Source organism: Dunckerocampus dactyliophorus, chromosome 5, assembly GCF_027744805.1.
Source record: "Dunckerocampus dactyliophorus isolate RoL2022-P2 chromosome 5, RoL_Ddac_1.1, whole genome shotgun sequence".
Classification (NCBI taxonomy): Eukaryota; Metazoa; Chordata; class Actinopteri; order Syngnathiformes; family Syngnathidae; genus Dunckerocampus; species Dunckerocampus dactyliophorus.
Window position 1 is genome coordinate 28,913,303 of NC_072823.1, and position 26,249 is coordinate 28,939,551.

The following is a 26,249-nucleotide window of genomic DNA, read 5'->3' on the forward strand; positions in this document are numbered from 1 at the left end:
GTCCTTGAAATGTTTGGTGTAACTCAGCATGTGACCGAACCTAGCCGCACTCTTGATTTGATCATTACTAAGGGAGTTTCAAGTGTGAATGTTGCGGATGATCACTTTTGTGTTTTCTTGGACCCGTCTGTTACACCCAAACCAGCAGTTGTTCAACAAAGACTCATTAATAACAGCATGGGGGCACAGTTTACGGCAAGGATCCGGTTTGCAAACACCCCGTGTTCTAACATCAACAACGTCTTATACGTCAAGTGTTGTAAATGTTTTGGATACCATTGGTCCCGTCAAGGTTAGAATGATTCAAAGTAAGCAAAAGGCGCCGTGGAGAGAAGAAGAGTCTGTCACGGCACAGAAAAGGGAGTGCTGTAAAGCCAAACGGAAATGGCGCCAGTCAAAGCGCCAGGTTGATTGTGAGGCTTACAAAGAAAAGCGATATGTGTTTCCAACCAAACCTTGCGTAGAACTAGGAAAACAAAATTGATGAAATCATCACCAACTGGAGGAGCAACTCTCGTGTACCGTTTGCTACAGTGAACAAATGAACAAACCCTCCAATTTCACTGCCCTTACGACTCATTTGCTCATTTCGACATCTACTGTAAGTGCAACGAGTTTGCAGCATTCTTTCATGACAAAGTTCAAGGTATAAAAAATGCAGTCGAAGAGATCAACTGCAGTCTGGGTCCATCAACGTGCTGCCTTGATGGGTGAGTCCGCTGGATTTCTAAAGTCTTTGCTCGGCAGTTTGCTACCACAACTCGCGCATCTAGTTAACATCTCACTTCAGACTGGAACATTTCCAAATGCCCTAAAAACTGCTTCCATTGAGCCTCTTCTGAAGAAGAGCAGTCTTGATGCCACAGTACTGAACAACTATCGGCCCAAATCAAACCTGCCATTACTGGGAAAAGTCATAGAAAAGGTTGTGTACCAACAGCTTACTGACTTTCTCCTCTCTAACGATGTGTTTGACACTTTCCAATCAGGCTTTAGGCCCCACCACAGCACTGAGACAGCTCTGATCAAGGTGACAAACGATATCCGTCTGAACACAGATGCAGGCAAAGTCTCACTTTTAGTTCTGCTGGACCTGAGCGCTGCCTTTGACGCAGTTGACCATGTGATCTTATTACAGAGGTTTGAAAAATGGGTGGGAATCTCTGGTACTGCTCTAAACTGGTTCAAGTCCTATCTGGAGGACAGGAACTACATTGTTGGAATTGTTAAGTGTGTCTCAGAGCAAATGGCTATGACCTGAGGGGTTCACCAGGGGTCAATCCTGGGACCCCTATTGTTCAATCCGTACATGCTTCCTCTAGGCCAGCTAATACGCAAATGCAATGTGTCCTACCACAACTATGCAGACCACACTCAGATCTACGTGTCACTGACGGCAGGTGAACATGGTCCTGCAGATGTACTTTGTCACTGCATCAAACAGATCAGTGTGGATGCAAAACAACTTTCTCCAGTCCATGTCAGACACAACTGAAATCATTGTCTCTGGCCCCCAGAAACAAAGAGAAAGTGTTATTAGCCACCTTGAGACTCTTTCTCTAAAACCTAATCATCAGGGGTAATGATGGACTCAGACCTGAACTTTAAATCAATAACATCAGCAGCTTTTTACCACCTAAAGAACATCAAAATCAAGGGAATAGTGTCAGGTTTAGAGAGACTAATCTATGCCTTTGTCTCCTGGAGTCCTGACTAGAACCTGGAAAAATATGAGCATATTAGTCCAGTACTCGGGTCTCTGCACTGGCTTCCTTTAAAGCAGCTCTGCTGGTGTCCAAGTCTTTACATGGTCTTGCGCCAAAGTACATGTCTGACATGTTCGAGCCACATGAACCATCTGGAGCTCTGAGAAGCCCAGGGAGTGGTCGCCTGCGGGTGCCCGGAGTCAGGACTAAACACGGTGAGGCTGCGTTTCAGTTTGATGCTGGCAAAATCTGGAACAGTCTTCCAGAAGCTGCGCGACAATCCTCAACGTTGGCAGTGTTCAAATAGTGTAAGAATGTGTGTGTTACTGTGGCTGTAGTTTCCAACGGTGCAGTATAGAAGCTCGCCAATGAAACGTCGTTATGAATCCTAACTATCCTAGCCCCCCCATGCATGTACGCACGTTGTTAGTCATACGTTTTCCACCCGACTTCTCCACAAAGCCTTGCAATGAGCGAGTCATGTGACGTGTTTATCAGACTAAGCAAGCGTATAAATAAGTTTGTGTGAGCAGCGTGACGGCAGTCGTCAAAGCCAGCCCACCGGGAGGAAGCATGACCAGAGGTAGGATTTCAGCGACCTAATTAGATGTTGTCTAACGTTTGAAATGTTCTTATTTTTGATGTTAAAGGTCATTTTGTCACACTGGTCACACTGCTGGAGCTTTTCCTGAAGGCCAGCGCCGCCCCGATGTGTTCCTTCGGACAAGCGGGATGTCACGTTCCCACGCTGGCCGACGTCTTTGAACGCGTCATCCAACAATCATCCAGGATGCACGGCATCTCCGCTGACCTGCACTCGCAATTTGTGAGTCTTTTTTACTTTTTTTTTTTTTTTTTTACCACTGTGCATGATTTTTAACCAAAATCGTAAGAAATTTAGTTTTTTCTTTCTTTCCACTTTTTGCCATAGCAAGTGGCTCACATGATTTGGCTTATTTTCATGCCGGGTGCAACCGTCCCACTGACCTGGGCTTGGGATCGGCACTGGATGGGTGTTGGGACCCTGGCCGGAATTTACATTTTCATTTTGATTGTTTTTTTTAATGAACTGTATTATTATGTTTATTTATTAATTTTTTTGCTTAAAAATTGAACGTTTGTCAACATTTTTTTAAATCAGTAATGTTAACCTTGACAAGATATTTGTATTCATTTTATTATTATTAATAATGATTGATTTTTTAATAATTTTTATGAATCTATTTTTTTTTACTTAAAATATGTAACGTTGACAGAGATTTTTTTTTTTATCAGTAATGTCAATAGGAAGGAGTTATTTATATTAGCTTTTTATTCTACTCTATTTTTTATTTTGTTATATTGTTTTATTGTGTCCCAGGACACATACAGTACAGTACGTTTGTACTTCATTACATTTCTGCCTAGCAACACGCAACATGAACAGGAAGAGGTTTTGTAAACCACGAAGTCTGCCTAGCAACAAGTGGCAGGGCAAACAGGAAGAAGTGATTGCAGTTGTCTCTCCGAATCCAGGAGCAGTACCTGTTCCCCAGCAGGAACCACATGGGGAAGCTCAAGTGTCACACCCATGACATCCTGGCACCAGGCGACAAGGAGAACGCACAAAGTCTGGGAGTGAGTATTCGCGCACACACACACACACACACACACACACACACACAAAAAGTGTAGAGTGCAGCAGCTTGTCTCCTGCGTGCAGAGAGAACAGCTGACTGAAGTGATCCTCAGGCTGCTGGGGGCCTGGCGTGACCCCTTATCACAGCTGCACCAGAGCATGACACAGCACCAGGACCAGGACCAGGACCAGGACCAGGACCAGGACCGGAACCAGGACCGGGACTCTAACCACTACAGCTCCAACAAGGCACTGGAGATGAGCGACGCCATTCAGGAGCTGAGGGCCGGAGTCTTGAAAATGGCAGAGAAGGTCGACATCTTCACTACGTCGTCACCATTTAAGTCATCAACATTTGATTATTTTAACAGCAAGACTGGAAAAATGACACCGCTAAATCAGGCTAACACCCGCGTATTCTTTTTAGATATTTGAAACAATTCATCAAAGCGCTTCAATTTGTATCTGGATTTCATATATGATTTGATTTATATATGTTTTATATATATATACTATATGTTAAGCTAAATAAGATACCCTCATTTGGAGTGAATTTTAATTATTTTGAAAAAGCTAAAGAAGATGATTTATATTTGATTTACATTTTAAAAATGAATATTTTTAATTAAAAAAAAACTTTAAAAAGTAAGATTGTCAAGAGTAAACAAAGAGTAAACAAATACATTAAACAAAGACATCTTAAAAATGAAGCAAAATGTATGTGAATATAAAAAGCTATATGTATGATTATAGTATATATATTATTAGTATTAGGGCCACATTGAAAAATAAATAACCTGAGATTTCGTGAATAAAATCATAAATTTATGAGAAAAAAAAGTTGTCAATAAACGAGACACATAATATTACCACTTTATTCTCGTAAATGTACGACTATTCTTGGAATATTACTTTTTGTCTCGTAAATTAATGACTTTTTTTCTCGTAAGTTTAACGACTTTATTCCCCTAATATTAGTTTTTGTCTCGTAAATGTAAGACTTTATTCTCGTTAATTTTACAACTTTTTTCTCGTAAATGTACAACTTAATTCTCGTAATATTACTTTTTGTCTCGTAAATGTATGAATTTTTTCTTGTGAATGTACGACTTTATTCCCATAATATTACTTTTTGTCTCGTAAATTTAAGATTTTTTTTCTCGTAAATGTACGACTTTATTCTTGTAATATTACTTTTTCTCGTAAATTTATTACCTTTATCTCGTAAATGTACAACTTTATTCTTGTAAATTTTACAACTTTATTCTATTACTTTTTGTCTCGTAAATGTACGACTTTATTCTTGTAATATTACTTTTTTTCTCATAAATGTACAACTTTATTCTCGTAATATTACTTTTTGTCTCGTACGTTTACGATTTTATTCGCGTAATAGGAGTTTTTTTTCTTGTAAATTTACGACTTTATTCTCAATCTCAGATGATTATATAAAAAAAGCTTGACAAAACAAGCCATATCTAAATTTGAAGAGATTTTTATAATATATATGAATATAAATGTATATATGAATAATATAATGCATATGAAATATTTTATTTTAATATTACAATATTTTGGTCAATCTAGGCGGTAACGAAGAGCATTTAGCGTGATTATCTTTGTAAAGGGAGAATTTATCATATTTTTCAAATCTTGTACCTCAGATGCACGTAATGTTTAAATAATAAAACTAAACTTTCCCATCCCATCCAGCTAAAATAGATCACCACTTTTACGGGTGAAACATTTGCTCCTTGTTTCTTCCTCTTCAGATGAAGCTTGTGGGCGTGCTCGGCGACAACACGGCAGCTCGCGTCCCTCCCGAGGAAGCGCTCTATTCGTCTGCCTTTGCCTTCTACAAGAGGGGAGCTCTGAGCTCGGTGGACCCCAAAGACCTGCTCTATTGCCTCCGCCGGGACTCTGACAAGGTCAAAAATTACCTGCGCATCCTGCAGTGCTCCTCGCTGCCAGGACTGCAATGTTAAGCGTCGTAACGCTCGTCTAATATCGTAATGGTAGTTCGTTTTTGAGCATTGTGTGAAAAATAATGTTGCAAAAATAATAAAATGTTCATGTCAGCGAGTGCTTTGCTCCTGTCTTTTGAAGATGACTGCAACACGAGAGATAAAATAGGTTGATTTTTACGCTGTAGTACATAATAAAGCCACTCAATTGTGCCATCAGGTTTACAAGTGGAAGGCATTAGTGTAACAAGCGTGAATAATTCACTCGGGGCAAAGGATGTAATACACGAGGCACACCGCCGTGTGGCGCTGTAAACAGACGCGCAGACGGAACCACGTGACACACCAAACTCACGAAGAAAGAATACGTGCGCATACATCCGTCATGGGCTCATCAAAGACATACAACGAAGTGGAATTATTCTCAATTCATTTTGAACAATAAGATAACAAAATATCAGGAGATTCTCGAATGGGGTGAGTCATGTCCGTCCAAATATTCAGATAGTATGTTGGCCTGTCGTCAAAGCGCACTTCTGGTCACGTGACGGCGATGTCGTCGTTTTCAGAAAGAAGTGTGTCGTTTCAAAAAATACCATTTCAGGGCAGAACGCCGTTTCCAGGTGGATGAAAGGCTGAAACCATAAAATATGATACTTTTCAGTGTTGATAGACACTAAATGGGCCAATACCGCATTTTTGGCTTATGTGCGTGTGGTACCCTCTTTTGGTCATTTAGTTTATTACATGCCTTACGTGAAGGGTTAGCACATTCTGAATGTTGACTGTAGTAGAACTCTTGTGAAGAAGCATGTAATCCAATTTACTTTTTTATTATTTTGAACATTTATAAACAAAAGGAGGGACAATCAATCAAGAAAAAAAGGCATCCCTAATTTTGAGAACTTGGTTGCACAACAAGTCCATCCGTGTGTGTGTGTGTGTGTGAGCAGTCACAGTCCATCAGTGTGTTTTCTCCTTAGTCTGCAATCATCGTCTTCTTCGGTGTTGTGTTCAAGTCTGCTACAATGCAGAGCAAGCTTTGTGCCATTCCACAAACTCGTCCAGAAGCACCGGCCCTGTAAAACACGTCGTGAAGGTCAACAATGTATAGAAAATATCGGGGGTGCAGATAAATACAGTTATTTATTTTTACATTTAAAAAGCTAAATAAGGTAACCTTCATTAAAAAAAAAAGCTAACCTTAAAAATTGTAATGCCTTAAATACATTAAAGACAGATTACAACAAAGCAAAATGAATGAATAAAAAAAGGTACACAGTAATCCCTCGTTTATGGAGGTTAATTGGTCCGGACTCGACCAGGATCAGTGAATTTCCGCAAAGTAAGAGTCCATATTTATAAATGGAATATGTTAGCTTAGAAAACCTGTTTATGATCTTCTATATGTTTTTTTAACATTACAGCCATTAGACATGGAATAACACCCCCATAGTCACCTTCGCACTCCTATTACCCAATACAGTAGACATAAGAGAAAATAAGACATAAGACAGTTTGCCTTGTGGGGGGAGCGGATTGGTTGGTGGACAGGAAGTGACGTCTGGGGTTCAGAGTTGACTTTTAGCCTGTTTTGGGCTACGGCCGTAACAGTACCCATGTTATTATTATAATTATGATTATTATTATGCCTGTTGTGAGATAATTTAAACCTGCAATAAAAGCCTGTCTGGTACTTGTCTCACCAAACAATTACTGACACCTAGTGACCAATGTAGAATACTGCATTTGCAAGTTGAATGCTGGTTTTAATGGCTTTTATTTGTATTTTAGTTAATTTAGTTATGCTTGAAAATATTTGATTTGGGCAAAATAATACGTACAATTTGCTTAAATATACATATTTTTGACGAATAATACACCATAGTCAACCACAAAATGACGATCATTGAATTAATTTTTGGAAGCGGTGCGGCTAATTTATGGCTAAATTCTAATGTTGTGACGTCTCCTTGACTTCAGAACTACTACTAATTGTTTAAATACTGTGCTGCTGTCAACCCACTGGAAATCGCAGGTCATTAGTCAATATAACAGTCTGACTCACGGTGTCATCTTTGAAGTCACACTAAACTCATCACACGGCAACTTAACACTCAAAAGGTATACCTAATAAATATACAAACATGAGGATAAACAGCATAGAAGATGGATGGATATACAAACATGTGCCAATACAAGTTCAAAATGAAAAAAAAAAAAACACATTTGAAAGTTTTCCCATAATGCATTGCATCTGCACAACAATTCACTGGGGCGCTGCAATGTCAGTCTCCCTCAGGTGGACAGAGGCAGCATTGCAGCACCATCCATCCATTTTCTATGCTGCTTGTCTTCCAGGGAAATGCTTTGCTCAAATGAAATGCATTATGGGAAAACTTTAAAATGTTTTTTCCCCATTTGAAACTTGTGCTGGTATATTTATATTTCTTAGGTATACCTTTTGAGTGTTAAGTTGCTGTGTGATGAGTTTAGTGTTTGTAAAAAGGCACCGTGAGTCAGACTGTTATGTTGAGTAATGACCTCCTGCGATTTCCAATGGGTTGACAAGAGTTTTTTCATAGCTCATGATTTGCCCTTGTCAAACTGAGAGCTGACTGGTCCTGACGGACTTGCCCGTGCCACAACATGCCATTTTATGACGTGGACACATGCGGCTTATATATGTACGAATCTGCTTTTTCCTCTAAATTTAGTGGGTACGGCTTATGCGCCGGCATTTACGGTACCTCTGAAATGATGACTGTCTTCTCTTTAAGACGTAAAATTCTGAGGTCTTGCACCCTTGTCTCAGTACGGTCCATCGCCCTTCTCTTCTGTGCGGTCCATGTGTTTGTTTGCATCAAGAGTTGTAGAGGGATACATGACGTAACAAACAATGTTGTCCTAAAATGGCGCCCGCAGCCCACAATGCATTCCGCGATCACGTGCAAGTATCGGAGATTCGTCTTGGACGTGTGATCTAATCTGATGTCGTAAATAAACCAGACAGTGTTTTGGGCGCTAAACAAGCAGGCAAATGCAAGCCAAGACAATTTTAGCAAAAGTTAACCAAAAAATGTGATAATCGGGGCGGACGTTAACCGAAGCGCCACTGTACTGTATTTATGTTGCATGGATGAAGTAAACACGTGCAAACCAGAGTCCGACTGATTTATCAGTGGACCAACTATGACGTATCACCGATTAATCAATATCGGACATTCTGCCACTACCTACATTCTATTTTTTTCCCACGCAAGCTTTAGAGAGCGTATTATAGTGTTTTGAGGTCGTGGAAGTTGCATCTCTGAAATAAAGATAGATGCAACTATTAATCCACGTAAGACTATGACACAGATAGTGTTTAAAGTGAAATAAAGATATACGCAGATGTACACGGCGTCCCACTTCACTTCGTACGTCCATGCAGCATTTCCAGGGGCTCATACATTCACAAGTTAATGTCTTCATTCACATAATTTTTAAAATGTTCCAAGTGATGTATTTAGTTGTCATTTGACATATTGCATGTTTTGAAAGCAGCTACATTGTTACATAGTTTAGTCCCTTGTAATAAGTCTAGTAACGTCATGCATGTTTTGATTATTTCTTACTTTGTTCGTAGTTTGCAAATACTCAGTGGCTGCAGATGGAACTTTTCAATAGCCAGTAAATATGACTAATTGATATTGGTAGGATGTTTTTGTGAATAAGCCTTTTATAAACACATCATGTACTGAAATATGATTTTCATAAACCAATATATCTGGTATCGGACAATACATCTGGTATCGGCATCGTCCCCAAAAATCCGCCATTGGTCGGGCTGTAGTACAAACGTGGAATTCCTTCATGATCAAATGAAGCACCCCGCTGGTAAAACTTACAAGCTCCGTCTTCGTCGTAGTTTGTGAGGTCGGTGTGGATGCTTCTGCTGAACTCCAACACGTTGTACCACTGGTCCTTGTTCACACCCTTGTATTTGGACTGCTATGGGACACACACACACACTTCTGTTTATGACTAAAACATCTACTGTACTTCCCTCCCCTCAGACTTACTTCTAGAAACTGGAGGAAGACTGGGAAGAGAGGCCAAGATCTGCCTAGCAACAAGGCCAGCATGGATTTTGCCGTGTCCATGTCCAAATTCCTCTGGTCTTTATCCTGATCATGGAACACACGGACATGGAAAAACCCACAGTGAGCAGAGATGGGCTCGGATCAGCAGATTTTAAACACTGGAATAATAAAAAGGTAGTGAACTCACCCTGGCAAAGTCAAAAGAATATCTGTAAATGTTTTTAAAGAGGCCCAAGTCGTTGAGCTCACCCCGCAGGTAATCCAGTTTGCTTTGCAACCTCTCTGTGCAGTCACACCTGCACACACCAAGATCTTAATTACACAATATCAAAAATCATATTCAGTAATCCCTCGCTTATGGAGGCTAACTGGTCAATTTCCACCAAGTAGGATTCCTTATAGCATAGCAAACCTGTTTACAATCTTCTAAATACACTTTTTAACATTAGAGCCCTCTAGACACGTCACCTTTACACTCCTATTACCCAATGTAATGAACCAGGGGTGTCCAAACGTTTTGCCAGCGAGGGCCACAAAGTGAAAAATAAAAAGGATGCAAATCCTAAGAAAACAGGGCTGTCACGATACCAGAATTTCCGTAGTTCAGCGGCGTTTGAAAAGTACAAAAGGTTTGCCAGAGACCTCCGTGGTGTCACACCAACTGTTTAGAGCGTGTGCCTGAATACAGTGCAACTTGCTGGGCCACGCCAGGTGGCTCCTCCCGCTCCGTACTCTGGTTCTCCTGATAGCAGTGACGTGGTACTAGTAATGTCATGATATTTGATTAGGACTAATCAACAGGCATAGGTGGCCAAATCCTAATTTGTCCAAGTCATTCTCACCTCCAGGTGTGCACAAACTACAATTAAAGCTAAATTTTTAAAAGCAGAAAAAAGGTTATCAGTTGAAAAAAAGATATTGTCCATCTCTAATTAATATGTATTAACAGCTCCAGATGAACTGAAAATTGAAATCAAGCTAAAAGCATGACTGAAAATGTATTTACCTAACACTAGTCTCTTTAATAGTAGCAGAACATTTGTATCACACCGTTACCGTGTTATTATGAGCAATGTGTGGTCGCGTTCAAAGACACCACGTCATTTACCGGTAAGTTGAATTCACATGTTTCGAGTGTATTTTCTGGGATTTTCAAGCATACCTCAATGCAGCAAATTGTACTTCCACATTATGAGTTACAAAGTGAGTGATAAAAATATCCACTTATTATTTTTCTTTGTATTTCTGTTTACTTAGACCACCCATACACTTGTGTCCGGGTGCCCATGAATGCATCTCACGATTGTCTTGTGACAATGAGGAAGTGTTGTTCCGATGACATAGGGACTAGAGATGTGTTTGTGAGTTGGAGATATATACAGTATGTGGTGTTGGAATTGCACTGTTGTTGATGTGTTCAGGTCAGAATAAAGTTATAAAAAAAGAGCGTCAGATGTGTGACTCTGTGGGGGGATCCTACACTGTGTCTCCATCTGTCGTCATAACAGAGAGGTGTGGCTTGCCATGATGCGTATACGTTAATTATGCAAAAAAATGTAACATAATTAAATAAATGGTTATCGCTGTTAGCGCATTACTTAACAGCCCTAATTGGTTACACTATTAGCTAACTATCTCTGTTAACGTAGGGGAGCGAGTTAGCATTAGAAGCCTGCACCTCTACAAGCCTAGTAAGATGGCTCTCAACCCAAATAACAGAACGCATGTTCAAGTCATGTATTGGAGACGGACGTTTGCGTTGAAACTTCAAATACTTCCATAGCGACAGCATCAACAGAAGTCTTAAGTAAGGTAGAACGCCACTGGCGGCTATGTGATTGGATTATTATGAAAAGCCGTGGTCTTACTGTAAGGACGTCATTCCCCTGAGCCATTCGTCTTTGGTGAAGAAGCCCATGTTGGCAGCTTCCAGATGCCAGGCCAACACCAGCATGATCACCTGCAAAGTGGAGGAAACACATTTCACCTCCAATGTTACGCTCGCTAGCATCTCTGATTCGCATCAGACACCACTCACGTTCTCAGGGGCTACGCAAAGGTCTTCACAGAACCTCTCCATGCCCTCGGGGCCCACCACCTCGTCCCGGCCTGCGTACTGGTAGAACCAAGCCAGGCACTTTTTGCCAGAGAAGGGCTTGTCCGTGCTGACGGCTTTGGGGTCGCAGATGGGACGTTGGGTGAAACTACAATCCACCAAATTCACAATATCAACAACAAAGATAAGGATTTGGACTCTATACCAGCTTTTTCAGCTTCTTTACAACATAAAAAACACCAAGGTTGCAGTGTGCGCGTTGGTTTACTTTGTGATTTTACACTTGGGCTGATGATCATCAGGATCAGGGAGCTTTCTTTTCTTCTTCACGGGCATCACTGAACCTTCAAACCTTCAATGGGCTCTACAGCTAGCTGGGCTACACACACACACACACACACACACACACACACACACACACACAGGCAAAGAAAAGGGTGCCACAACATTAGGTACACAATGTAATGAACTCTAATACAAGAGCTGGATCCAAAATTCTGGCCTTTAAAAAGATGATAATGCAAGCTTTGAGGCACAGTAAACCCGTCACTCTAGCCCGGGTTTTCTAAAATACTGTATGTAAGAAATAATGCCATCTGGTGGTCGAATACGGCCTATTGTTAGCCAAAAAAATATGCATATTTAGCAAGTTTTATGTACTTTTTTTTGCCTCAAACGAAGCATTTTCAAGCATAAAAATGGCTACAATACAAATATAAGGTATTCAAAAACATTGTGATAAGTAGTACTACACTGGTCACTAGGTGTTAGTAATGTTACATTGATGAGACATTAACCAACACAGGAAAAGAACAAAAAGAAAAAAAAAAATAAACGATATATATATATATATATATATATATATATATATATACACACACACACACATATATATATATATATATATACACACACACACACACACATATACATATATATATATACATATACATATATATATATATATATATATACATATATATATACACACACACACACACACACACACACACATATATATATATACACATACATACATACATACACACACACATTTTTCTTCTTATTTTTCTGATTTCTTATTTTTTTGCATGTTTGTCACACTTCAATGTTTCAGATCAAACTAATGTAAATATAAATCAATGACAACACAACTGAACACAAAATGCAGTTTTTAAATGAAACTTTTTTTTCCCCTGCATGGCAGAGTTCCAAGATTAAAAACCACTGCTGAACAAAAAGAACATTAAGGCTCAGAAAACATCCTGATGATCCCAAAGACCTTTGGGAAAATACTCTGTGATCTGGCAAGACAAAGGTTCATCTTTTTGGAAGGTGTGTGTCCCATTACATCTGCCATGAAAGTAACACCACCTTCAGAAAAAGAACATCATAACAACAGTAAAATGTGGTGGTGGTAGTGTGATGGTCTGGGGCTGTTTTGCTGCTTCAGGACCTGGAAGATTTGCTGTGATAAATGGAACCAAAACATCCTGAAGGAGAATGTCCGGCCATCTGTTGGTGACCTCAAGCTGAAACCAACTTGGGTTCTGCAGCAGGACAATGATCCAAAACACACCAGCAAGTCCACCTCTGAATGGCTGAAGAAAAACAAAATGAAGACTTTGGAGTGGCCGAGTCAAAGTCCTGCCCTGAATCCTATTGAGATGCTGTGGCATGACCTTAAAAAGGCGCTTCTTTCTGGAAAAGCCTCCAATGTGGCTGAATGACAACAAAAGATGAGTGGGCCAAAATTCCTCCACAGCGTGTAAGAGACTCATTGCAAGCTATCACAAACGCTTGATTGAAGTTGTTGCTGCTAAGGGTGGCCAACCAGTTATTAGGTTTAGGGGGAAATCACTTTTTCACACAGGGTCATGTAGCTTTGGATTTTTTTCTCCCTTAATAATAAAAAGTTTCATTTAAAAACTGTTCTGTGTTCAGTTGTGTTGTCATTGACTAATATTTAAATTTGTTTGATGATCTGAAACATTTAAGTGTGACAAACATGTAAAATAAATAAATAAATATGGAAGAGGGCAAACTCTTTCACACCACTGTATATTAGTGCTGTCAAATGATTACAAATTTTAGTAAGATTAATAACAGTTGTTAATCAGGATTAATCATCATTAACAACTATGTCTGAAATATGACCATTTTTACTGTATTTAATGAAGAGAAAGATACAGTAAATGACAGGAGCAGCATAGAATTTAAATATTTAAAAAATATACATTATTTTTTTTAATTGTAATATTAAAAGAAACAAACAAAACAAAATAAAGTTGTAATTTTTGGAACATTAGCTTGGGGTTATAATATGGGAATAAAGTCATGATATTATGAAAAGAACAATTTACAAAGATTATTTAAGAAGAAAGTTTAAATAGTTGAAAAAAAAAAAGATGAGCAAACATGGGACAAAAGAGCAAACTTTTTATTGAAATATATATAACTTCTTAGCATATATACACGTGTTGCTTTACAAAATATCAAAGTGGCAAAATTGCATCTTTTCATTTTTCACTGTGTGACCCTCGCTTCAAAAACATTTGGACACCCCTGGTCTACTGTAATGTTTAATAGGAGTGTAAAGGTGACTATAGGGGTGCTATTTCATGTCTAGAGGGCTCTAATAATGTTGAAAGGTGTATTTAAAAGGTCGTAATTATTATATATTATATATTCCAGTTATATATTATATATTCCAGTTAAGGAATAAGGAATCCTACTTTGCGGAAGGTCACTTGTCATGGTTGGGTCTGGATTAGGTCTGTCACGACAACAGATTTTGCTGGTCGATAACTGTGCGACAAATTATCATCTACAGTCAAACTTGTCTATAGCGGCCACTAGAGGGAGTCTGCAAAAGTGGCCGCTATAGACAGGTGGCCTCTATAGACAGGTTGGCGTCCAGTTTGAATGTTGACCAGTAGAGGAAAAAAAAGAAAAAAAGGGAAAATAATAATAATAATAATGTTGACCAGTAGATGGCACTGCGGACTGCTGATAAAAGTTGTACAGCACTACTAGGCTTGTTATCATGGTTCATGGTTTTAATCCTGAACATGCATGAGTCAAACAGTAGCACATCACAGAGTACAATTCACAATTTTGCATGTCCAAAAAGGAGTAGGAAGAAGCAAAGCTTATTTAATCCTACCCCTCATCAGTTTCACATCAGTTGCAATACATTTATTCACCTCTTGTTCTTCCACGTGTACTTTGTAGGTCTACATGACAATGTAGTGCAATCATAGCCAAGGTTTTTACTTACTAAAAGGAAGCTAGAGGCTTAATAATAAGTGATAGCTGATAAAATACTTCAGTTAAGTACAACCGAACTCAGTTTTGCTCCCGCTGCCGCATGCATGCTAGCATATGTTTTTTTTTTTTATTGTAGCGTCGCTGGGAGCACGTCCTGTTCCCAGCCTACTTTGCGGTAATGTTTTGGTGTAAATGCTCTTAAAGTTACATGTTTGACCAGGAAATAGCAAGCTCAAAAGAAGACGGCTTTTTTATGTGGAACAACCGACAGTTTGTGTGGATCTTGTGAATGATTGTGACTGAGCTAGGACTCAGTAATTAAGTCCACACACGACACCTTCATTGATTGAAAAACAAAACTTTTTCGTGCATGAAGCTTCTACTTGAGTTGGTAATTTGGCCGCTATATGCGGTCAGATATTGACCAAGGGAGACAAAATGGGTGGCTGCTGGCTGCGTTGGACAGGTGACTGCTATACACAGGGTCTATAACATGTAAATTTGCTGGGGGGGATTTTTCAGTGGCTGCTATAGGCAGGTGGCCCTTCTATAAAGGTGGCCGCTAAGACAGGTTTGACTGTAATTGATTTTATCGAAAAAAACATTTTTAGACCATTTTTTCAATAATTGTCATGAGAGGTGTTCTTCACATTTGAACCACTAGATGGTACTCACGTAGTGTACGGTGTACCTGTGTGAGAAATTAGCTTGACACAGACCTGTACAGATGTTTTTGCAATGTAGCCAGTGACACTTGTGAGAGTGCACCATTTTGCACTGTTTTGTTTATATTTGCCGACCAAACGGCTCAGTAAGCATTGACTGTCGGGACATCTGTAGTTTTTTTTTCCTCAGTTGAGAAAACTGTCCGTGTGGGTCGTCGGTGTTCTTGCGTTCATTCTGCTTAAAACTGAAATGTTCCCACATTGGGGCTGTTGGCTGTGGCATTGGCCTCACAAAGCTCACCGCTAAACCCTCTGTATCCACTCACTAGTAGCCCCGCCTCCACAAAGAGGCTGAAGGAGAGGACAGGAGGGCCCACTCTCTCTGTTCATTACATTATAAAACCAATGCGCAGTGTGAACCCTCTTGTCAGCCTTTGTGGCACAGAGAGACAAGCAGATAAAACACACGCATACATGCACATGTCAATTTATTGAGGGCATCATAATTATCGACCTGTTTTTTGGGGGGGTTTTTTAATCGTTCGATTAATCGATTATTGTGACAGGCCTGCCATGAACAAGGTATTGCTGTATGTACCCAATATACTGGATGTGTGTACACTTCTTGGTGCCAGTTGACTTTTAAGATCAAATATCCAGGATGCAGGTCTTACTTGTGCACTTGTGGCTGCCTTTTCCATTCAAATCTTCTAGAATTGCGTCGGGGTGGGGTGGGGGAGGTCCAAAGTCTTCAAATAAGCCAAATGCAAAAAACAAACAAAAACAAAAAGAACCCCTAAAACGTCCAAATAGAAAACGTGTTCAGGACTTCTGTTTGCTCTGTCAGAGTTGGCGGATGTTTTCTGTGAGGAGACAAGAGAATGAAGGGTTGTGTTATATGTTTTGTGTAATTTCGTTTTGTCATTAACACTACTACAATTAGAAAAGGTGGTTGCCTCAAGCCATGTAGTCGATAATGTTTTTTGACTCGCATAGAAAGTATACTGTATGTGTTTTTTCTTTGTTTTAAATAAACACCACTACAATTAGAGTATCCAGGTTGGCGATAAGATCGACAACTGTCAGAGTTTCCAGTCCTTCTGTTGACACGTCGTGTTGTGGAATTACTTGTGTGTCCTTTACAGCCCGCATCCCTCTATGCATGCCCTGTCAACGTGAACAACAGTTCATTCCACAGGTGCTGGGTGAAGTAGAGGTCATTTACTGGCTTAAATTCATCACTTTTATGCAACAGCATCATTTGATTAGTGCTATTCCAACTTGTTTTAGCTAGCGTGACAGAGTTCTCCACTGACTACCGCGTTGAGGTCGGTGGTGATTATTTTACTTACTTAACAACATTCTTTCTGTGTTTTATAGTCTAGATGGGCTTCCTAAAGACGTTTATATTAAATTAAAAACGAGCCACGTGTTAATTATATGAAGAGTCTTTTGTTTGCCGGCTTGCGGACGAGAGCGCTACACCGCTAGCTTACATGCTAAGTTGTCAACACGCGCCAGGCATTTGTAGAATGTTTTATGTAAGACCGTTTAGATTAATCAAGAATGTATATTTTTGCCGTCATTGCCAACATGTAGTCAAGTTATAATATTACTGAGGAATAAACACTCACCTGTTTCAGTAAAACCTAAGCAGACAATCACTTTTTTTCACCGGCTTCTGCTCCACCAGAGCGTGTGGTGGATGAAGCTTCCGGGCTCGTGGACGACACCACTGTGCTTATAGGGGGTGGTGTGGCGGTTGAACTTTAAAACGTCAAGAAAAACATATTGTCTCGCGTATAAATTTGACGTCGTGCGTAATACTTGAATTAAACTATCTATTATGTATAAAATATGAAGATAATAAAGTCCGTAAAAGCGCACAAGGCACCGCTTGTTGTTCACTATCACCCCCGAAGTACAAACAAGGTAAAACGTCATTTCAGGTGGAATGTTTTATTTTTGGCAGTCACGTGTATCTCCTACGTTGTTCACAGAATTCCTAGAAAGTTGATGTGTGATTGTGTGATTTTAATGATGATAAATACATTAATCTGGGGGTCAATCCAAGGCTGTCGTAACTGCTTCACCAAATGGCTAATATTAAATTAAAAATAAAACATAAGTGATGTGTTTGTGCTAGTCAAAGATCTCTGTGTGGCACATGCTCTGCTAGTCAAAGATCCTTTAAATGAGAGAAGCCCTCTGCTGTTTTTAAAGGCCTTCTGCAAAAAACACTAGTCAAAGATCCTCTATTTGACACCAGCATTCTGTTGTTTTTAAAGGGCCTACTGCAAAAACGCTTTAAAGAGATCCTGTATATGACAGGAGCGCTCTGCTAGTTTTGAGGCCCCCTGCTAAAATGCTAGTCAAAGATCCTCTTTATGCCAGGAGCTCTCTGTTTTTAAGCACCTACTGCAAAAATGCTTGTCAAAGATTCTGTATATGACAGCAGCATCTGCTAGTTTTAAGCACCTATACTGCAAAAATACTAGTCAAAGACCATCTATGTGTCAGGAGCGCTCTGCTGTTTTTAAGCACCAACTGCAAAAATCCTAGTCAATGATCCTCTACATGACACAAGCACTCTGTTGTTTTAAGTATGGACTGCAGAAACACTAGTCAAAGACGCTCTGCTAGTTTTAAGGCCCTACTGCAAATATGCTAGTCAAAGATCCTTTATATATGACAGGAGCACTGTACTAGTTTTTAGGGCTTCCTGGAAAAATACTTGTCAAAGATCCTCTACATGACAGGAGTGCTACGTTGTTTTTTAACAACCTATTGCAAAGACGCTCGTCAAAGATCCTCTATATGACAGGAACACAGTTCTGTTTTTAAATACCTATTGTACAAACACTACTCAAAGATCCTCTTATGCCAGGAGTGCTCTGCTGTTTTTAAGCACATACAACAAAAACGCTAGTCAAAGATCCTCTATATAACTGGAACTCAGTGCTGTTTTTAAGTACCTATTGTAAATACACTAGTCAAAGATCCTCTATATGACTGGAGCACTCTGTTTTTTTAAAAGACCAACTGCAAAAAAGCTATTCAAAGATCCTGTGTCTGACACGAGTGCTCTGCTGTTTTAAGTCCCTATTGCAAAAACACTAGTCAAAGATCCTCTATATGACAGAAGTGCTTTGCTGTTTTAAAAAGTCCCTATTGCAAAAGCACTAGTCAAAGATCCTCTAAATGACAGAAGTGCTTTGCTGTTTTAGGGGACATACACCAAAAACACGAGCCAAAGATCCTCTCTATAACTTGAGTGCTCCGCTGTTTTAAGAACCTACTGGAAAAATGCTTGTCAAAGATCTTCTATATGGCAGGAACTCACTTCCTTATTGCAGGGGTATCCAAAAGTTTTTCCAGCAAGGGCCACATAGTGAAAAATGAAAGGATTCCCATAGTATTTTGACTTTGTTTTCATCATATATATATATAATGTTACTCATAATGTTATGAGTTTATTCTTGTAAAGTTAAAAGTTAAAAAATTATACTTTTTCTTTAACATTTAAACTTCATGCTCCTAAAATGACATTATTTTTCCTCATATTACGTTATTCTTGTAAATGTATGTCATTTTTTCGTTAGATTACAACTTTTTTCTCCTAATATTTTGCCGTTATTCTTGTAAAATTGCTGCTGATTTTTGCAGTTTTTTAAATTTTAAAAATGTTTTCTTGTATTAAATTATATGTTTAGAATGTGCTGCGGGCCAAAAAAAACCAAACACTCGTAGGCCACAAATGGCCACTTTGGACACTAGTCATAGATCCTTTCTATATATGACAGAGGTCTGGTGTTTGCAAGATAGGCTCATGTGTGTTCCTGCCGTTCACAATCTCCCACACAAGATGGTGCTAAGGGATCGGCAATGGGTTAATTTAAAGGGCCTCCTGTGTGGATATGGTATGCTTTGGTTCATGAGCCATTCCTTTGCTTCTCAGCGTAAGCACATACAGTGGTGTGAAAGTGTTTGCCCCTTCCTGTTTTCTTATGTTTTGCATGTTTGTTACACTTAAATGTTTTAGATCGACAAACAAATTTCAATATTAGTCAATGTCGACACAACTGAACAGAAAATGCATTTTTCAAATGAAACTTTTTAATATTAAGAGAGAAAAAATCCAAAGCTACATGGCCCTGTGTGAAAAAGTGATTTCCCCCTAAACCTAATAACTGGTTGGCCACCCTTAGCAGCAACAACTGCAATCAAGCGTTTGTGATAACTTGTAATGAGTCTCTTACACGCTGTGGAGGAATTTTGGCCCACTCATCTTTGCAGAATTGTTGTCATTGAGCCACACAGGAGTGTTTTCCAAAGCGCCTTTTTAAGATCATGCCACAACATCTCAATGGGATTCAGGTCAGGACTTTGACTAGGCCACTCCAAAGTCTTCAGCCATTCAGAGGTGGACTTGCTGGTGTGTTTTGGATCATTGTACTGCTGCAGAACCCAAGTAGGTTTCACAGTACCATACCATAATACCACACCATACCATACATACCATACGTACCATAGAATACTATGCCATAGCAAAATACCATACCATTATACCATATTTTACCATCCAATACCATATATAATATCATACCAATATGATGCGATACAATGCATGCGATGTAATACGATACAAGGTCACCAACAGATGGCCGGACATTCTCCTTCAGGATTTTTTGGTAGACAGCATAATTCATGGTTCCATTTATCACAGCAAGTCTTCCAGGTCCTGAAGCAACAAAACAGCTCCAGACCATCACACTACCACCACCACATTTTACTGTTGCTATGATGTTCTTTTTCTGAAATGCGGCGTTACTTTCACGCCTGATGTAATGGGACACACACCTTCCAAAAAGTTTTCACCACCTAGGGGGCAATCACTTTTTCACACAGGGCCATGTAGGTTTGGATTTTTTTCTCTCTTAATAATAAAAAGTTTCATTTAAAAACTGCATTTTGTGTTAAGTTGTGTTGTCATTGACTAATATTGACATCTGTTTTATGATCCGAAACATTTAAGTGTGACAAACATGCAAAAAACCAAGAAATCGGGAAGGGGGCAAACACTTTTTCACACCCCCGTATTTTTCTATCGGCCCCTCCTTTCAGTAATACATAACATTTTGAATGTATCACTCCAGTGTAACATCTATTACCATATTAAGGACTTCCACTGTCCTCGCCCATCTCCGCATTTTATTACCTTGCATTCTGGGCTTTTAATTGCTCATATTTTGCTAATGGCCCTTCAGGAAATGACAATTTATGGGCAATACAAAGTCATTACCTTTGCAATGTGTACCCAGAGAAGCAGAGTAATTGCATTGATAATGTATAGCGTATCGGGGGCTCTACGAAGAGGCCTTTGCAGTTTGTTATCTATTTTTAAAGCATTCTGATCCCAGAGCATGTTGTTGGCATCAAGTGAAAACAATGTGGATCAGGACGGAGATCCAACTGTTGGTCATTTGCTGCTGAGCCCAGAAAAAGAGATCTGGAAGTGTCCCCACAAGCTCGTGTCAAGCGACACCAACAAGACCCGCGCTGCCAGCAAAAAGTCTTTCCAAGTCATCCAAGCTTTGGCTGGGAGTTTGTCGACAATTTTGTTGATAGCCTCTGAACTGACAGCAAACGACAATCCATCTGGCAGAGAAGTGAATGGGACACAGTGCAAATATCTTCACAAGTGTACTTTCCAAAAAAAAAAGGTAACTGTTCCCCTGGACGAGGAGGATGCGAATAAAGTGCCGTTCAAAGCATCCTGGCGCTATAAAAAGACACCATGAGGATGAGTCACAAAGGCTGCTGAGCCCAATTGAATGGTTTATTGCCAAAGAAGACAAGCGTCAGCTGACGAAAGCTCATCATCCTAGAAGGATGGTGATTTTTTTATGATATTACTGTACTCTCGGTGGTGGCAGGATCACTCAAGCAGCAAAAGTTGGACTATTGGTGGCTTGACAGGAGTAAAATGTTAGTGTCATCACGTAAGATGCCACATGTGACACTTTTTACACCGTGTCCTCTCTCTGCATATTGGAAGACACCATACGGTGATGGAAGGATTTGTTACCATACATTGCAACACTAAAACATTAAGATCTAATCCAATTCACAGACAATTCAGTATGATAATCATACCATATGATACATACATACCACAATACCATACCATAACACCACACCATATCATACCATATGATACATACATACCACAATACCACACCATATCATACCATATCATACATACAGTACATACCACAATACCATACCATAATGCCACACCACACCATACCATACATACATACCGCAATACCATATGATAATACCACAAGATACCATACCACAATACCATTACATAATACCGCACCACACCATACCATACGTACCATCCAATACAATACCATACCAAAATGATGCAATACAATACATGTAATGCAGTGCGATGCGAGGTGAAGCGATGCAATACGACATGATGCGATGCGATGATATACGATACATGACACTAAGAAGATAAGAAGACGCATAGGAACAATAGGACACAATGGGATACAATAAGACATAAAGATAGACACAAAGATGATAAGATGTGATGCGATACAAAACAGAGATGGTAAAGTAAGGCAAGACAGGAGCTGTACGATGTGATCCGATACTATGTAACACAACGAAGATGAAATGATATAAGAAAAGACCCCAACGATATGGATTCAGGTCTTTACAACACAACAAGATACAATATGATATCATAAAAGATGATAAGATCAAGTAAGACAAGAAACCAACGTCATGTAACAATACTGTATGTTACTACAAAGGTTATTAGTTAGCTTGGTCTACGGCAGCAGTGAAGAAAATGCAGCCCGTGGCTGTTTTTTTTATTGGCCTGTGCCACATTCTAAAAATAGCACTTAACAAGAAAACTAAAGAACAGTAACAACAGCAAAAATTGAAAAAATGGCAGTAACTTAACAACAACAAAGTGAAAATACTGACAGAAAAAAGTTGTAATCCAACAAGAAAAAGCCTTATTTTAAGAGAATGTCGTAAATTTGTGAGAAAAAGTAACGACATTTTAGTGGCATAAAGTGGAAATATTAACCAAAAAAAGACGTTATTTGCAGCAAATAAAGTTGTCATTTTGGGGGAAAATTAGGTTGCAGAAAAAGTTGTAATGTCACAAGAATAAAGTCAAAATATGGGACTGAATTATGACAAAAACATTTACAAGAAGAAAGCTGAAATAGCTGGAAAACAAATAAAAAAAACAACAGTGGCAGAAATGGAAGAAAGCTGTGAAGAGTGAAATCAAAATAGGAAGGAAAAAAGTCACAGTTTTATTAGAATAAACTTGTAAAATCAAGAGGAAAAATAATGTCATTTTAGTAGCTTAGAGCTGAAATATTAAAGAAAAAAATACATGATTAAAGAAAAACGTTGTCATATTATGAGAAACCAACAAAATAAAGTTGTCATTTTTAAAAATTAGGTTGGGGAAAAAGTTATAATATTATGGAAATAAAGTGAAAATATTAGAAGAAACTTGAAATATTTAAAAAATTAAAAAAAAACTGAAAACGTGGAAAAAATGGCAAAGACGTGGATTCTTGTTAAATCAACAATCCATACGTGCGTGCATTCATAGTGTAAAACAAATGTGAAATATATTAGTACAGTGTATACTGTAATTGACATACTGTATTAGCTTGTGAGAGATGTTTTACGTGTTATCACCACTAAGGGGCGCGATTCCCCCACACATTCCCTCCAGGGCAGAAGGAAGAGGGGGGAGTGTTCTGTCCCTCCTACCCGCACTCCCCTCCACCCTCGTCGGCCGCAGCTCTCTGCCTCCACGCCGCGGCAGGACCGTCTGTTGAGCAGGTCGAGCAGCGTCATATCCCTTTGTGCATCCTCCGTGCACCCACCTGTGCTGGAGGACGTCGCATCCACGCAGCCTACATGGAATAATAACAACATTTGACTTCATCAACGTTGCATTTTTTTTGTTTTTAAATTTAGACTCTCCTTGTCATCGTCGGGGTATGTAAAGTTTGGATGATGCCCCCGCTCAGCATCCGGGATTGCCAATAAACCGAGCATTGCACGCAGTCTGTCAGAAGTGGACAAAATATGGATTAATTTTTAAAAAAAGCATACATTCACCATGGGATTCTTACAGCTATTTCTGGTTGTGTGCATATTTTGCTCAGGTAAGGAGGAGATTGCTATCACTGTGATCCATCTTGCAGCATCATTAATTCATTCATATGTTGTTTTCAAGCAGGTCTCTCAAAATCATTTCCCCCACCCCTCTTTAAAATTCTATCTTTTTATATTTTTGCAAATTAGTGCAAGCTTTCGGGGTTGACCCAGCTCTCCACATCAGCGTGTTTGACGAACTAATGCCCGGAGATGGATTTGATGGAGTTACTCAGGTCCAAGGCTTCCACCGGGAGTCCAGAGCCTTCCACTTCCAAGGTAGGGTGACATCCATCCATTTTCTAGCCCACTTGTCCTTACTTGGGTCACGTGTGAGCTGGAGCCTATACCAGCTGACTTCCAGGTATACGCCAGTCAATCGCAGGGAACATGTACTATAGACCAGTGGTTCTCAACTGGTGGGTCAGGACCTAAAAATGGGTGGCGGATCCATTGTGGGTTCGTCGCAGACAGCAAGTCAAAAATGGCATTAAAATATGTAATGTACAACTCACGTCTGACTTATTTTTAAAGTAAAGTTTTGCAATATTTCCGTCATTTTCCTCCTTGGTATATGCTCATTGTACAGTTTTACCTGAAATATCTCATTTGCTGGCCTTTTTGATATTTAATTTGAATTGATTCATTATTTGTATGCATGCAACTGTCATGTTCTTCATTCCCTTGACAAAATGCCTTAATAAATTCCTCTAAAGCAAACAAAAAAAACAACCTTAAAACAAAAATAACAAAAATAACAACAGTAACAAGTAAATAAAGGGTTAGAGTTAGGTTAATAAATGAATAAAATAAATGAATAAAATGACAACTAAAAGTGTAAACATTTAAAATAAATCCAAATGATGACTGTAGATAAGGTAATGAAGGTAAAGAAAATACAGAAAATAAATAAAAATGAAAAAAAAAACTTAAATAGGTGTAAAAAGTAATAAGAAAACTGAATAAAAGTGTAAATAATAAATGGAAATTAAAATGGCTTAAATAAAAATCTAGAAAAATTAATATAAAGAAATAAAAAAACTATTATTGAAATAAGTGTACAAAGTAAATAGAAATTAAAATGATGAAAATAAAAATGTACAAAAAATATAAAGAAATGAAAAGAAAAATTACTTAAATAAAAGTGTAAAAAGATAAATGAAATAAAAAACAATTTAATAAAAATGTACAAAATTTGAATAAATAAAATTTGTTAAATAGAAACATAAAAATTTTTAAAAATAAGTAAAACCAAAAAATTACTTAAACAAAAAATAAAAATAAAAATGACTTACTGTACATTGAAGTGTAAAAAATAATACAAATAACTAAAAATAAAAACAATTTCATAAAAGTGTAAAATAATTAAACATAAATAAAAATAAAAAAGACTTCAATAAAACGTTAAAAAAAGAGTAAACATTACTTAAATAAATGTGGATCTCTGGTTGAGACCACTGACCATTGAGTACCCCTGCTGTACACAATTATTCACACTCACATTCTCACCAATGGACAATTTAGGCCGTGCTCACACATTTCAAAATCATACTTGATGTGCACTTTAATGTTAGTGTTCACGCTGGTATTGTGACCAAAGTGCTGTGCAGTAAAGAACATATGAGTTAGGACTTGATTGGGCAGCTTTTGTGACATATTTCGTGATGTAACTAAAATATTCCAAGCCAAAATGACGTTTATTAATATTTACCAGCTGAGATTTCACAAAAAGCTTCTAAAATTTAGTTTTAAACATGCATATCTGTCATTTCTGCATCCTCTTTGTTGTCATTTTGAAGTTGGTTTGCGTCTTTGGTGCGTGTAGAGTTCACATTGGCGCACATTTGAACCGATCCGTACCAGAGTTCACGCAAGTGGACCAAGACCCATCTCTAAAGTGGTCTGAAGCCACTTGTTTGGTGCATAGCAAAGTTGAATGCTCGCGTTCACACTTGTCCAACCAGACTGTACTAATACAGCAAACGCAAATTGTGATCCCACCCTCAACGTCTCCGTTTATCCTAAAATGTTAGGTTTTTTTGGGTGTTGTTGACATACTATCCCATACCGGTGCCAAATTGGTACTTTTCCTAAAATGAAATAAAGGAAAACATACATATTTTTCACCAAGTCCTAACGCTAACACTACTTCTAATCTGAATCCTAACACCTAAACCTATCTATTAATGCTAACGCTACCACTAAAGCTAACCCCTAACTTACTCCTTATGCTTAACGCATCCCAATGCATTGTGTGAATAGAAAAAATAAAAAGGGAGCACAGGTGCGAGTACAGATTTCAACACTTTCTAGGACCGTATGAACGGAATCGTGGAATTGGCCAATAAAAAAAAATTTCCGGTTAAACGCGGAATATTGCAGAAGTTGACAATGTGAATAAAACACTCATCGTGAGGAGAAGGAACCTTTGTGTGGGGAAGTATTTCTCCGTCGGACCGCTCTATCTTGGTTGAAGCCACTGAACTCTATAACTGGAATGGCCCCGATCGCTTGCTGCGCATTGGAGTCCTGAAGCCACCGGAAGTATAGAAGTCGCCATGTTGTTTCACCCAAAACGAAAAAGCCGAACAACTCGGAGGTGTTCGAGATGCCGTCTTATGCTGCTATCAATTGCACAAATCGTGATACTCGTGAAAATCGCGACAAGGGA

General features: G+C 38.8%; 3 protein-coding genes and 1 long non-coding RNA gene across 5 annotated transcripts in view; 3 read left to right on the forward strand and 1 right to left on the reverse strand.

Moving 5' to 3' along the window:
- The first annotated feature begins 2,271 nt into the window (after positions 1-2,271).
- On the forward strand, positions 2,272-5,347 carry LOC129181669 (prolactin-like). The gene is made up of 5 exons (XM_054777160.1): positions 2,272-2,289; positions 2,357-2,532; positions 3,222-3,323; positions 3,409-3,636; positions 5,097-5,347. The coding sequence occupies exons 1-5, from the start codon at positions 2,280-2,282 to the stop codon at positions 5,307-5,309; spliced, it is 729 nt and encodes a 242-aa protein (XP_054633135.1). The 5' UTR covers positions 2,272-2,279; the 3' UTR covers positions 5,310-5,347.
- Positions 5,348-5,623: 276 nt separating this feature from the next.
- Positions 5,624-14,284, forward strand: LOC129181898 (uncharacterized). The gene is made up of 3 exons (XR_008570521.1): positions 5,624-5,765; positions 9,347-9,547; positions 12,637-14,284. It is a non-coding gene; the product is annotated as an uncharacterized LOC129181898 (long non-coding RNA).
- On the reverse strand, positions 6,075-17,095 carry LOC129181897 (DCN1-like protein 5). Its single transcript, XM_054777649.1, has 9 exons — positions 16,999-17,095; positions 16,039-16,227; positions 11,698-11,808; positions 11,412-11,577; positions 11,242-11,333; positions 9,561-9,669; positions 9,353-9,457; positions 9,179-9,281; positions 6,075-6,367 (listed from the first exon to the last, which is right to left on the reverse strand). The coding sequence occupies exons 3-9, from the start codon at positions 11,763-11,765 to the stop codon at positions 6,312-6,314; spliced, it is 699 nt and encodes a 232-aa protein (XP_054633624.1). The 5' UTR covers positions 11,766-11,808; positions 16,039-16,227; positions 16,999-17,095; the 3' UTR covers positions 6,075-6,311.
- A 6,113-nt stretch (positions 17,096-23,208) lies between these two features.
- nell2a (neural EGFL like 2a) overlaps positions 23,209-26,249 on the forward strand; it is a 181,241-nt gene continuing 178,200 nt past the window's right edge. For both annotated transcript variants that reach the window (XM_054776840.1, XM_054776841.1), the window contains exons 1-2: positions 23,209-23,589; positions 23,729-23,857. In XM_054776840.1, the coding sequence (XP_054632815.1) occupies positions 23,544-23,589; positions 23,729-23,857 (175 nt within the window). In that variant the 5' untranslated portion in view covers positions 23,209-23,543. The remainder of the gene's footprint in view (positions 23,590-23,728; positions 23,858-26,249) is intronic.